Source organism: Bos taurus, chromosome 11, assembly GCF_002263795.3.
Source record: "Bos taurus isolate L1 Dominette 01449 registration number 42190680 breed Hereford chromosome 11, ARS-UCD2.0, whole genome shotgun sequence".
Lineage (NCBI taxonomy): Eukaryota > Metazoa > Chordata > Mammalia > Artiodactyla > Bovidae > Bos > Bos taurus.
In genome coordinates, this window is record NC_037338.1 from 13692272 (window position 1) to 13706578 (window position 14307).

Here is a 14307-nt window from a genome sequence, read left to right on the forward strand (position 1 = left end):
GGAGTCCCCAGAGGCAAAGGGAAGGAGGGGCAGATTAAGGATGAAAGCCAAGTACCTTGAGCTCAGATAAAGCACTTTCGTTGGTATCTTCCTATTTGCCTTCAAAAACTAGTCACTGTTCAGTCAAGGCACTTGCCTTCTTTTGCTGAGAAGGGGCTCAGCCACCTGGGAGAAGGCTGAGGCTCTGTAAGCCCCCACACCCTCCGGATGTTGAAGGAGCATGATAACCCAGACTTGAGGGCCTAGCAGCACTGACACAAAGGGAGACTGGTGGCCACAGTCCCACAGCTGGGAAGCCAAGGCTGAGCAGCAGCCTGCTTCTTCAGCAGGACTCCAATATGGCCATAAGGACATTCATTCACTCACCATTCAGGCATTTTTAAAAGCCTGCTTGAATGGAAAAAATAAGTGACTCGTTCGCAGCCCAACCTTCCAAGGACGGCCCTAGTTCTCGCTCCAGGTCTAGATACTCAGGCCTCTGGGCAGCCGGGCATATGGTGCCATTCAATCAGTGTTCACTGTTTCACTATTTCTCAATATTCATTTACTGGGGTTTAGAGAAACTCATTTTCCACTAACAAAAAACTGCACACCTCTTTTCAATTCATGATAAGAAATGATTCTCCAGTGAGACACGTTTTACAGAAACAGATTCACAATAAATCTTTTCCCGAGGCGGGAGCAAAGTCGAAGTTGGGGGTGCGGGGGGTGGGAAGCAGCGCTCAGCCTGTTAGAAGCTACCCGTTCTCTTTTCAGTTTCGTGGATTTCCCACCGCATGTTTTTTAGGAGGCTTCTTAGAGGGCTTACATTTTAGATCAAGTACGAACTTGCAGTGAATAGCTTTACACTGTGTGGATAAGCAGCACAAAATGCCCCCAAAGCTTTGCAGGTCGAGGTCGCACTGGGGGACCAGTCTACCTGAACCAAGCCCCGTGGGTCAGGCAGGGAAGGGCTGGCGAGCCGGAGCCAGTGACAGACAGACCTTCACTTAGTCGGACGATGCATCAGCGCCCCCTACAGGCCGGCAGCCGCGGCGCCCTGCCTGCCAACCCGCCTCCCGGCTCACGCTCTCCTGGAAATAGCCTCATTCCCACTACCCGCCGCCCCCCACCCCCCTTCCAAGCCCTCCGGCCTAGGAAGCGTGCACCCCGACTGGGAGCACCCTCCTTTCTTCTCGGCAGGGGTCCAGGAGAGGACTGCAAACCCACGAGGACGATGAGTGAAGAGACCGTCCCCGAGGCCGCCTCCCCGCCGCCCGCGCAGGGGCAGCAGTACTTCGACCGCTTCTCTGAGGACGACCCCGAGTACCTGCGCCTTCGCAGCCGCGCGGCCGACCTGCGGCAGGACTTCAACCTGATGGAGCAGAAGAAGCGCGTCACCATGATCCTGCAGAGCCCGGTGAGTGGGGGTCTGACCCCCGCGGGCGGGGGAGGAGGAAGGAGGCCAGAGGAGGGCGGGGAAGGGGTGCGGAGGACGCTGATGCACCCGGTGAACCCGAAAGAGAAATTGCTCCTCTTCCGCTTGCTCAGAGACGGAGCAGTTTTCAGCTCTGAGCAAGATGCTCTGGCTGTGTGGGTGTTTGAGTATCTCCCTAGTCGCTGGCGGATGGCAAATCCTGGCTTATGTGCAGCTTATGGCTTGTGTTTGACTCCCTGGTGGGGAAGGTGGATCTGAGAAGCAGGAGCCCTACTTCAGTTCCTCGTGCCCCTTCTGAGCCTCACTTTCCAGTCTTCCTGTCCCTCTTCACCGAAAATTCTTAACAATTCGGGTAAACCAGGGCCCAGCGAGAGGTGCCACGTGGGAGGTCTGGGGCTCCTTTTTCTGCACACCGCCAAGAACTCTGTCCTGGCAAATAAGGCTTTGACATACCAAGGCAGGAGTGAAGTGCGCCTGAAAGCCCCAGGAGGCGGGGAATAGAGAGCAGAGGGGCAAGTCAGGGTCACCCAGCCCTGGCCAGAGTCTTGAGGTCAGTTGGCACCTGCCTGGCATGGATACAGTGCTCTTTCTCAGATGGTGTGTTGAGAAGGATGGAGGGTGGGTCTACTGGACCAGGGAAGCAGGACCATGATGCAGGCCCTCCTAGGGAGGAAGAGCAGTGGGAACAGAGGCAATAGGTCTCTCAGGGAGTAGAGCTGGGTGGGCCTCAGGAAACAGTACGTGATCCTAAGTGTTGGTAAGCCCAGGGTGGAGTGGCATCTCCAGGTACTGGCCAGGATGGGCTCTGCCCCAGTCCCTACCTAGGTATTGGAGAGCCAGGGCATGCAGTGGGCTGTGTGTAACCCGGCTGAGAGCACGCAGTGAATGCTAAGGAGGATGCACCCCAGGTCTTGGTGACAGGTGACAGTGAGCTGGGGGGTCTGGAGGATAATGCATTGGGATGACAGAATCCCTGTGTGAGACCAGAAGGGGTGGCTGTTGTGTGGTAGGAGCGGAGGCAGAGTTAGCACCAACCCAAGCTTGGGAACCTGAAGGATGGGACTATTCTCAGGCAGGAGACGGGGCCAAGAGGCAGTCATGCTGCTTCTGTCCTTTTTTGTAGATTCCTCAACACCTAAGTGGCTCCCTATTTCCTCCTGAGTGTCACCTGATGGGCTGGCATGCCCTATCCATGGCCTGATGGTCTGCAAAGCCAGGCTCAGAGTAGCAGGATATCAAAAGTGACCTCTGAAGTCATCAACTCCTTCTGTATAGGCCCCACCATCCCCACTCCTCATAAGGAAACTGAGGCCCAGAAGAGCCATCAGCCTGACTAATGACAGGGAAGATGGCATACTTTTTCATTCAATTCTGCTTTTTAAAATGTCTTTTAATTACTAAAGTGAAGTCCTGCTATGTCTGATGGGGGTGGGGAGGGGTCTAGGCTATCACTAAGACATCAGAAAGACCTGGATTCTGGAGTATATATTGCCTGGAGTTTCCCCCCAGGGCAAAGGGAATAGGATCCATTCCCAGCATCTCCTTGTTGCTCCCCACACAGCAGTTTTGGGAGGCTCCTGAGGTCCCAGATATGTGGCTCTGATCTAGCTGACCCAGGGGCCACAGGTGGGCACTTGGAAGAGGGGCCATCAGTATCCCTCGTGCTTGAGACACACTGGGAGGACGCCTCGGGGGCCTGCTTCAGTCTTTCAGGGAGGAGCTGGAAGGCCTCATCCAAGAGCAGATGAAGAAGGGGAACAACTCCTCCAACATCTGGGCCCTGCGGCAGATCGCGGACTTCATGGCCAGCACCTCCCACGCAGTCTTCCCAACATCTTCCATGAGTATGTGGGGAACTGGGGAGCTGCCAGGAGCAGAGGTGGAGGAAGTGGGGGGGTGGTGGGGGGAAGGCACAGTAATAAGCAGCTCGGTTGCCAGGCTACGAAGTGAGTGGTACAGCTGCCTTAGCAGACCTGGGGGATCTGGGCAGCAGGGAAAGAAGTACCTGGCTCTGCTTCTAATGCTGCTGTGATGTAAAGGCCCACGGAGAATGATCCCTGATGCCAGAACTAGGAGGGCAGGGGGTGGTCTGCTGGGGGAGGGGGTAGTATAACCCAGTGTCACTGCAGAGAGGCAGGGCAGCCTAGGTATGACCCCACCACCCTCACCCCTCATAAGGGGATTAGCATAAAGGGAAGAGCTTTGCAACCCAAGAATCTTACGTGGCCTCTGCCTGAGGCCTGGGAGTGGACAGTGGAGAGTGAGAATTCGGCTCCCTGTCGCTCTGGCGTTGGGTACAGAACCTAAGAAAATCCTTGTGTCCTCCTAGCATCCGGCTCTCAGGTGGCTCTTTCCTCAGTCCCCTGGAGTCACTCCTTTGGAGATGGAGTTGGGAGGGGACGCAAGGAGGCCTTTGGAGCTGGTGTCTCCATGCGCCACTGGACAGGTCAACCTGACTCCATAGACAAGGGCCAAGAGCAGCCAAGGCTAGGTACAAACCCATCTTCCTTGGCTCTGAAGCTCTGCCCACAATCTTTAAGAAACAAACATTGGAAAATACTTCCTTCAATAAAATAAATACAGGATTATGGTTGAAAATTAGGAAAATAATCAAGAAAGGGAATTAAAAATCACTGAACTGAGTCCTTACAACGGAGAAATTCTTATTATCAATGTTTTGGTGTGTGTCCTTCCAGCCTTTTTTTCTTAATACATGGAGACTATGCAAAAAATGCAATCACATTATACATGCACATTTATATCCTTATTGTATCTTGACTAATTTTTCATATAAGAAATATGGTTATATAACATACTTTTTGGTAGATGTATGCTATTCTATGCATGGTTGAATATGCCATAGTTTATTTTAATCAGTTTCCGATTTTTGGACTTTTAGGTCATTCCCAACTTTTTACTATTGTGAATGACAATTCAAGAAACATCCTTGTCAATAAATCTGTGATTAAATCCATGACTATTTTCTTAAGAAAAATTGCTAGAAGTTGAATTGTTAGATTGAATTCTATGCATCTTTTAAAGATTGTCATGCATAATGCCAAATTACCCTGGAGAAAGATGGAACAATTACATGCTCAGAATGCAAGATCACGCTGATTGTAGTCTGTACTTTTCATCTGATATATGATAAGTGATAAATGGTACTTTGTGTTTTGGTGTGCTTTTATTTGATATACATATTGGGCATGACAAAAAGAAAACCCAATATGCCCAATATGCATACGAAAATATTCAATCTTATTAGTAATCAAATAAAAGCACACCAAAACACAAAGTACCATTTATGACCTATCGTATCATCAGAGTGAAATGTGGTAACAGGCTACGGATCAGTAGTAAATTGCCTGTCGTACCCTTTGCCAGTTTTTTACTTGCAATTCTTTTCTTGGGCTTTTCTGGTGACTCAGCAGTAAAGAATCTGCCTGCAATACAGGAGACACAGCGGATGAGGGTTCGATCCCTGGATTGGGAAGATCCTCTGGAGGAGGAAATGGCAACCCACTCCAGTATTCTTGCCTGGACTATCCTGTGGACAGAGGAGCCTAATGGACTATAGTTCGTGGGGTGGCAAAGAGTCAGACACAACTGAGCATGCATATTCTTTTTTTTACAGATTTAAAAATCTTCATAAAGTAAGGCTATTTCTCTACTCCCAATCAAAAACACTGCAGATTTTTTCCAGTGTCTCCTTTGCTTTTTAATTTTTTCATGATATTTTTGTGTTGTAGAATAATTTCCATGGAGTTGAATCTGTTACTATTTTCTTTTGTGTTGTCTGCTTTTGATTGTTGCTTAGAAACAGCTTCCCTATATTTTATCATTCAATAAAATACTTTTAATTATTCATTTGCAATTTTTCTCAGCCATCATACAAGTCGATTCTTTAAAATAACTTTAGAAGTATTTTGTCAAGTCTCTTTATTCACCTCAAAAAAATTCCTTCTGGGATTTTGAATGGGGTTGCATTAAATGAATAGATTAATTTGGTGGAGACTTTATAAATGTTCAAATTTATATTAGAATGTAAGCTCCATTGGGGAAAGGATATTTGTTGTTTCGTTCACTGTTAGAGTAGTATCCTGAACTTACAAAAGTAGCTGGCATGTAACAGGTGCTTACAAAATACCTGCATAAATGAATTTTAAATCTTTTCGGAAATGATATGTCTTCGATTATTTAATTCTTTAATGTCCATCAGAAAAGATAGTAGCTATTTTTATGTTCAGTTCAGTTCAGTTGTTCAGTTGTGTCCAACTCTTTGCGACCCCATGGACTGAAGCATACCAGGATTCCCTGTCCATCACCAACTCTCGGAGCTTACTTGAACTCATGTCCATCGAGCCGGTGATGCCATCCAACCATCTCATGCTCTGTTGTCTCCTTCTCCTCCCGCTTTTAATCTTTCCTAGCATCAGGATCTTTTCAAATGAGTCAGTTCTTCGCATCAGGTGGCCAAAAGAGTGGAGCTTCAGCTTCAGCATTAGTCCTTCCAGTGAATATTCAGGACTGATTGCCTTTAGGATGGACTGGTTGGATCTCCTTGCAGTCCAAGGGACTCTCAAGAGTCTCCTCCAACACCACAGTTCAAAAGCATCAATTCTTCGGCGCTCAGCTTTCTTTATAGTCCAACTTTCACATCCATACATGACCACTGGAAAAATCATAGCTTTGACTAGACGGACCTTTGTTGGCAAAGTAATGTCTCTGCTTTTGAATATGCTGTCTAGGTTGGTCATAGGTTTTCTTCCAAGGAGCAAGCATCTTTTAATTTCATGGCTGCAGTCACCATCTGCAGTGATTTTGGAGCCCCCCAAAAATAGTCTCTCACTGTTTCCATTGTTTCCCCATCTATTTGCCCATGAAGTGATGAGACTGGATGCCATGATCTTAGTTTTCTGAATGTTGAGCTTTAAGCCAACTTTTTCACTCTCCACTTGCACTTTCATCAAGAGGTTCTTTAGTTCTTCTTTACTTTCTGCCATAAGGGTGGTGTCATCTGCATATCTGAGGTTATTGACATTTCTCCGGGCAATCTTGATTCCAGCTTGTGCTTCATCCAGTCCAGAATTTCTCATGATGTACTCTGCATATGAGGTAAATAAGCAGGGTGACAATATACAGCCTTGACATAGTCCTTTCCTGATTTTATGTAGTGCTTGCTAATTTCTTTTTTAAAAAATTTATTTATTTTAATAGGAGGATAATTATAATATTGTGGTGGTTTTTGACATACATTGACACTTAATAATTTCTTGTTAAGTTTATTCTGGAAATTTTATGTAATTTGTCATTTTCAGTGATTCTCCATTCAGATCTTTTCCTGGTTATAGCTGTCACCTAGGGAACTCACTGGAATTATATATATAAATGTGTGTGTATTTATGTATATTATGTTTATATACATTATATACATTTATATATATATCATTGGAATTATATATATATATTATATATCATTGGAGTTTTATATATATATATATATATATACTAACCCCTTATTGAGCTCTTAAATTCTATATCTTCTCAATGAATTCTTTTGGGTTTTGTATATAGAAAGAAATCACATAGTCATTTTGCATTCTTCAACATTTTACCCTTTGGTTTATTTTTCCAGTTTTCTCATTGCATCCATTAGAACTCTCAGAACAATGTTTAATAATAGATCAGAGAGTAATCATCTTTGCCTTGTTTCTGACTTTAATGGTAATTCTTTTACCACAAGAGTTTGAGATAATTATTCTTTATCATGTTGAGGAAATATCTTTGTATTCTAGTTCAATATGGGTTTTTCTCAGAAATGGATATTGAATTTTATAAAATGCATTTTTGGTATGTATTGATGTTTCTTTCCTTGATGTAGGTGAATTATATTAACAGACTTCTGAATATTGAACTCTTTTCATTCCTGAAATAAATAATTTGTGATTTTGATGCAGTCTTTAAAAAATACTCTTCTAGATTTGATTTGCTGGAATTTTATTAATTTTTACATCCATAGTTACGCATGATGAAAAGCAGTTAACTTTTGGGGCAGCCTTTGTTTAGTACTGGTATTAAGGCTATAATTTCCTAAGATGAATCAGGGTGATCCCCACCCTCTTCTTTGCCCTGCTGCTGCTCAATCACTCAGTCATGTCTGACTCTTTGTGATCCCATGGACTGTAGCCCGCCAGGCTCCCCTGTCCATGGGATTCTCCAGGAAAGAATACTGGAGTGGGTTGCCATTTCCTTCTCTACTTCTTTGCCCTAATGGAGCAAAAAAAATTAGGTAGGAAGTCTCTGCTCTTTGAAGACTTATTATTCACTTGTGAAGCTATCCAGATCTGAAATATTTGGATAACATCTTTTTTTCTGTTTCATCTAAAGTTCTTTAAAACTTTGTTTTGCTGCTTCTTGAGTAAATTTTGGTCATATTTATATAAAATAATTCATTTCACATGGCTTTAAAAATTGCTAGTGTGATTTACAATATTATTTTTATCATTTAAACTTTCTGCTGTGGATATGACATCCCATTCTCATTCCTGGTGCTATGTATTCCTGCTTCCTCCTTACTGGCAAATCCAGAGACTAGTTTATTCATAGATCTTCTCACATAAGCCAGTTCTTGGATTTACATATTGGTTCTCCTAATTTCCTTGTATTCTGATTCATTGATTTTGTTTTTATACTCATCAATTCTTTTCCATAACTTTTCTTTGGTTTATTTTAGTCTTTATATTTTTCTACAATAGAATAAAATGGATTTGATTTATTTTCATATTTAATACAATAATAAAGATATGTAAGGCTATGAAGTTTTTTCTCTGAGTATAAATTTGATCCTGTCTCATAAATTTTGACATGTAGAATTTTCTTGTTAATTTCTAGGTAGCTTGCAGTTGCTGTTTTGGCTTTATTTTTATTCTAAAATAAAATAAGCACCCTCTGGGAGTGTGCTTTCTCATTTGTTAGTGGTAGAATTTGTATTCTTTAAAGGTTTATTGATAATGTCTAGTTTTATTGCATTATGTTTAGAAAATGTAGCCTACTTATTGTCTGTGTTGGGGATTTATAAGATTTTTTTTGTGGCCTAATAATATCATATTTAAATGATACATGGATATAGACTCTATCCCTGGGGCATAGTATTTCATTTATGTCTTCATTTACCATTTTTTATTTTATAAAATATTAATGTTGTGTTGTCTCCCACTGTATTTGATTTCTGTTCATTTCTCTGTATTTATGACAGCTTTTGCTTTGTATACCTTGATAAAATGCTTTTCAATGCATAAATGTTTTTATAGCTATATGGATTTTATAGCTATTATGGATTATGCTTTTACTCCATATAAAATGACCTACAAAATGGCTGTTTTTGTCCAAAAGAGCATTATTTTCCTTGGCTTCTACTTTGATCATATTATGACCTCAGTTTATTTTTTGTTTATAGTTGGCTGGGCTACTTTTGATGGTCTATTTTTACCTGCTTTGTGTCACTTTATTTTAGTGTTTGTTTTTGTAAATCTCCTATAGTATTGTCTTTTGGCATCTGTTGCTATAACAGAGAAATCTAAAACAGTCTATTATTGGATCCTTGTTGGTAACCTTTTTTTTTTTTTCAAATGCTTGTGGAATTTCCCCCTTACCCTCACATTTCAGAAATGTTGTCAGAAAGCATTTAATTGTGGGTTATTTTCTTTTAATGGAATGCAGTAAGTCCTTATAGTTTATACACACACACACACACACACACACATCTTTTTTTGAACTCAAAATTTTTTCTTCTATTATGTCAGTTCAGCCCAGTTCAGTTCAGTCACTCAGTTGTGTCCGACTCTTTGCGACCCCATGAATTGCAGCACGCCAGGCCTCCCTGTCCATCACCAACTCCCGGAGTTCATTCAAACTCATGTCCAACGAGTTGGTGAAGCCATCCAGCCATCTCATCCTCTGTCGTCCCCTTCTCCTCCTGCCCCAACTCCCTCCCAGCATCAGGGTCTTTTCCAATGAGTCAACTCTTCGCATGAGGTGGCCAAAGTATTGGAGTTTCAGCTTTAGCATCAGTTCTTCCAAAGAACATCCAGGACAGATCTCCTTTAGAATGGACTGGTTGGATCTCCTTGCAGTCCAAGGGACTCTCAAGAGTCTTCTCCAACACCACAGTTCAAAAGATCAATTCTTCGGTGCTCAGCTTTCTTCACAGTCCAACTCTCACATCCATACATGACTACTGAGAAAACCATAGCTTTGACTAGACGGACCTTTGTTGGCAAAGTAATGTCTCTGCTTTTGAATATGCTATCTAGGTTGGTCATAACCTTCCTTCCAAGGAGTAAGCTTCTTTTAATTTCATGGCTGCAATCACGATCTGCAGTGATTTTGGAGCCCAGAAAAATAAAGTCTGACACTGTTTCTACTGTTTCCCCATCTATTTCCCATGAAGTAATGAGACCAGATGCCATGATCTTCGTTTTCTGAATGTTGAGCTTTAAACCAACATTTTCACTCTCCTCTTTCACTTTCATCAAGAGGCTTTTTAGTTCCTCTTCACTTTCTGCCATAAGGGTGGTGTCATCTGCATATCTGAGGTTATTGATATTTCTCCTGGCAATCTTGATTCCAGCTTGTGCTTCTTCCAGCCCAGCATTTCTCATGATGTACTCTGCATATAAGTTAAATAAGCAGGGTGACAATATACAGCCTTGACATACTCCTTTTCCTATTTGGAACCAGTCTGTTGTTCCATGTCCAGTTCTAACTGTTGCTTCCTGACCTGCATACAGGTTTCTCAAGAGGCAGGTCAGGTGGTCTGGTATTCTCATCTCTTTCAGAATTTTCCACAGTTTATTGTGATCCACACAGTCAAAGGCTTTGGCATAGTCAATACAGCATAAATAGATGTTTTTCTGGATCTCTCTTGCTTTTTCAATGATCCAGCGGATGTTGGCAATTTGATCTCTGGTTCCTCTGCCTTTTCTAAAACCAGCTTGAACATCAGGAAGTTCACGGTTCACGTATTGTTAAAGCCTGGCTTGGAGAATTTTGAGCATTACTTTACTAGCATGTGAGATGAGTGCAATTGTGTGGTAGTTTGAGCATTCTTTGGCATTGCCTTTCTTTGGGATTGGAATGAAAACTGACCTTTTCCAGTCCTATGGCCACTGCTGAGTTTTCCCAATTTGCTGGCATATTGAGTGCAGCACTTTCCCAGCATCATCTTTCAGGATTTGAAATAGCTCAACTGGAGTTCCATCACCTCCATTAGCTTTGTTCGTAGTGATGCTTTCTAAGGCGCACTTGACTTCACATTCCAGGATGTCTGGCTCTAGTTGAGTGATCTACTTATATGCTTAGATGCCAGGGCTTCTGCTCTTTGTCCCATGTCTATCAAATTCTTACTCATCATTTTTATGTCACTGATCTTACACTCTTCCTCTTTAAAGAGAAATAGGGCTTTCCATTGCTTTACTGATCAGCATCTGCCAGGAAAACAGTTGGATGTCTGGAAATCTGGTTGGTGCATGCCAGGGTAACTGAGTCAGCGAATGTGGAGAAGGAAAATTCCAGGTGTCGTGAGTCCAAGCCCAGAGAGGTTGTTCTTTGTCCAGCTCCATTCACCTTAGGATTTTGTTTGTTTCCTTGAGTTTTTTTTTTTCTCCTGTAGAGTATGTAGGTAGCTTTCTGGGAGTTTGGTGGATTTTCATCTGTGTTTTCTTAGGTACTTTGAAATAATGGCCCAGTTAGATCTTCACTTGGTGAGGCTGATCAGAATAAGCATCCTTTCCAAGAAGACCCTGAGGACAGAGGACCAGGGACTCCTGTGGAGCCCTGTGGTCTCTTCTGGGCCTGTAGGTGGACAGTCCTCATGGGAAGCTCTACAGGGTTGGGGAGGGGGACTCTTAGGGGATACAGGACACAGAGGACATGATAGCTGGTGTTTTCAGACCTCTTCTGGCCTCCTGATCGTCTCTGGGGGCTCCACAGTCATTTCTAAAAGAAGGGTTCAAAGACCTCTCCCAACAACAGCCTCCCCCATCTCCAGCTTTGCTTGGGGGCCTTATGCTTCTGATGTGCCTCCCTTCTTGCTGCCAGGGGCAAATACTTGTCTGGGGAACTAGAAAGGAGGCAAGGATCCTCCACTAGTCAGCTTGAAATAGAAATCCTTAATTTTGAGATTTTGTTGCTGTTTTTCTTGCCAGTTCAGCCAGGTCTTTGGACCACATGTATCCCTGTCAACTTCCTGTACTGGACCCATGCCCTAGAGGCATACCACCGCTGGTGGGCACAAGCCCTTTGGGGGCATCTTCCTGACATGGAGTGTTTGAGGCTTGCTCTGCTTGCTTTATGCTCCCAGTCCACCTTCATATTCACAGACCTTATCATTTCAGCTAACGGCAAACCTGATACAGTACATACATCATGTGGTGTGGCAGTGAGGTTTGCAGTGATGGTGGAAACTTCCGAAGAGCATTTTCATCCATTAAAGTTTGTAGTGGGAAGCTGAGGAAGGCAGCATCAGGAGGCTCCCACCCAGACATCATTTTAAGCCAGAACCCTTTCCTATTGATTCTTTTATTGTTTCCTAGACACTGATTAATTGGAGGGCTGGGGCTCAGATGCCCTCTTCTGGCTTCCTGAGGCATGCAGGCAGTGGTCAGCATGGTTCATGGGCCTGACTAGACCTTTTGGGTGCCCTGAGTAGAAGACTATCAAACTCTCTAGGTTCATTTCTATATTACCAAATTCCCAGAAAGAGCCATAAATAACCAAGCAACTGCATGTCCAGAGGGGGTCAGAAGTGGTCTACCCTCAGCCTCCGGCCCTTCAGCCCACCACAGCCACACTGACTTCTGGAGGTTTATGACTTGTCAGAAAAAGTTGAGGAATTTACCTCCTGGTTGACTTGGCTTTCTGTTTGCCCTTTTCCAAATCAGAGAAAAAGTTAGTTAAAACAGTAGGATAATGCTTAGTAACTTCTTCATTAAAAGTAACTGATAAAACGTACCCATATTTCCACTCAGAAATTTATTTTTGCTTTTATTCAATGTCCATCTCTAGGGTTTATAGTCAGCTTGAGCTGAGATCCTTTCATTTGTGGCCTTGAATCTGGCCATGGGTTTTGATCCAAAGCAATGCCTTTCTTCCCTAAAGGAGCCAGAGAACTTAATTGGGCACAACTATCCATTCTGTGGAGGGTTTTCTCTTCTGGAGTCAGGGTCAAAGGATGTTGAATTCCCTGCCCACAGGAGTCTCGTGTATGGATGTAGCTAGCGCCCAGGAGAATTTGGAGAGGGTGGGGGCAAGGCAGGAGAGTGCAGACGCGAGCTCCTGACCTGAAAGCTGCCCTCTGTCCCTTCAGACTTCTCCATGATGACGCCCATCAATGACCTCCACACAGCCGACTCCCTGAATCTGGCGAAGGGGGAGAGGCTCATGCGGTGCAAGATCAGCAGTGTCTACCGCCTCCTGGACCTGTATGGCTGGGCCCAGCTGAGCGACACCTACGTGACGGTGAGGACAGCGTCCGGGGCTGGGTGGGGCTCTGCCTGTGGCCCCCACCAAACCCAGAGGGAGACTTCCTGAGCCTTGGTGTGCCTGTGACACTGCTGGCCATGAGCTCTTCCAAGGTTTCTAGCCACTGTGGCTACCTGAAATAGACAACCTGCCTAGCGGGCACTTCTCTGGATGAGAAGCCAGGAATTCCTGGAGCCTATTTCTAGGGCCACCCTTGACCATTGGGAGATTCCTCTTATAGCTCCATTTCCCTGGCTCCAAATAAAGGCTGAGTCTTCTTTATCTCTCATGGGTCAGGAGGAAGTAAGCGTCTTGGGGTGGGGGGAGATTTGTATGCAGTGGATTCAGGGGTAAAGGTGATTCAAGCACAGTATCATTGGAAATGGCCCCTCTCCCTCCTCACCACGGGGAACACATGTCTTTCCTCCAGCTGAGAGTCAGCAAGGAGCAGGACCACTTCCTGATCAGCCCTAAGGGAGTCTCTTGCAGCGAAGTCACAGCATCCAGCCTGGTAAGTACAGTGTGACATCTCACTACTGATTTCTTGTTGAAATGACAGCACCATCTTTGCTCCACGCTAGCCACTGCCATCTTGTCCTTCATGCAGTTTGCAATCTGGTGGGAGAGAGAAGTCATGTGGACACCAAAACAAACTCTGCACAGAGCATGATGTGACCAAGAGACCAAATGGGAGGTGAAGGCAGCAAACTCATTAGGAGGGAGAGGGAAGGAAAGATGAGCCTAGAGACCTCTGTGCCCAGGATTGGACTTCAAAGGCTGGGAGTCAGGAAGCCTTCCTGGCTCAGGTGTACATTAGAACAACAGCCAGTGCTTTGTCCCAACGCAATGCAAGGCTCTTCTAGTGCTAGGAGAGAGAGTTTCTGGGTCCCCTTTCAGGGCTGAGTTTTCAAATTTGCGCAATGGCAGTACCTACACACCCTATGGCCCTGCAGCTGTCCTCAAGAGGGGGGACTGTTTTCTCACTGGACAAAGGCACTGCATGGGACAGTAACTGTCCTATTACGCTGTAGAGATTCTTGCGTGACCACAGGTCACATATCCAAGGCTGAGATAAGGAACACCTGAGAGCAGAGAGAGCTCATCCCAGAGAGGGAAGTCTGAGTGGGCCCCCCAGCCGAGGAGGTTGGGGAGCTGGGCTGAATGGAAACCAGGGTCTGCATCCGAGCCTTGCAGGTTTAAGTTCCTGAGATGGCAGGGTGGCTGCCACTTTCACGGGTCAGGCCACTTGAAAGTCATGTTCATCCTGTAAAATTCACTTAAAGTAGAATTTTGTAAGAGAGGGTTGTTGACCATCGTATGCTTCTGCTGGAACTGGTGTTGTCAGTAGCGTGTTCCTTGCTCTGGTACCA

General features: G+C 44.6%; 1 protein-coding gene across 2 annotated transcripts in view; it reads left to right on the top strand.

The window, feature by feature from the left end:
• Positions 1-14307, top strand: part of ADD2 (adducin 2) — a 125718-nt gene that overhangs the window by 68681 nt on the left and 42730 nt on the right. For both annotated transcript variants that reach the window (XM_005212528.5, NM_001099009.1), the window contains 4 exon segments: positions 1183-1399; positions 3123-3261; positions 12783-12934; positions 13368-13448. In XM_005212528.5, the coding sequence (XP_005212585.1) occupies positions 1217-1399; positions 3123-3261; positions 12783-12934; positions 13368-13448 (555 nt within the window). In that variant the 5' untranslated portion in view covers positions 1183-1216.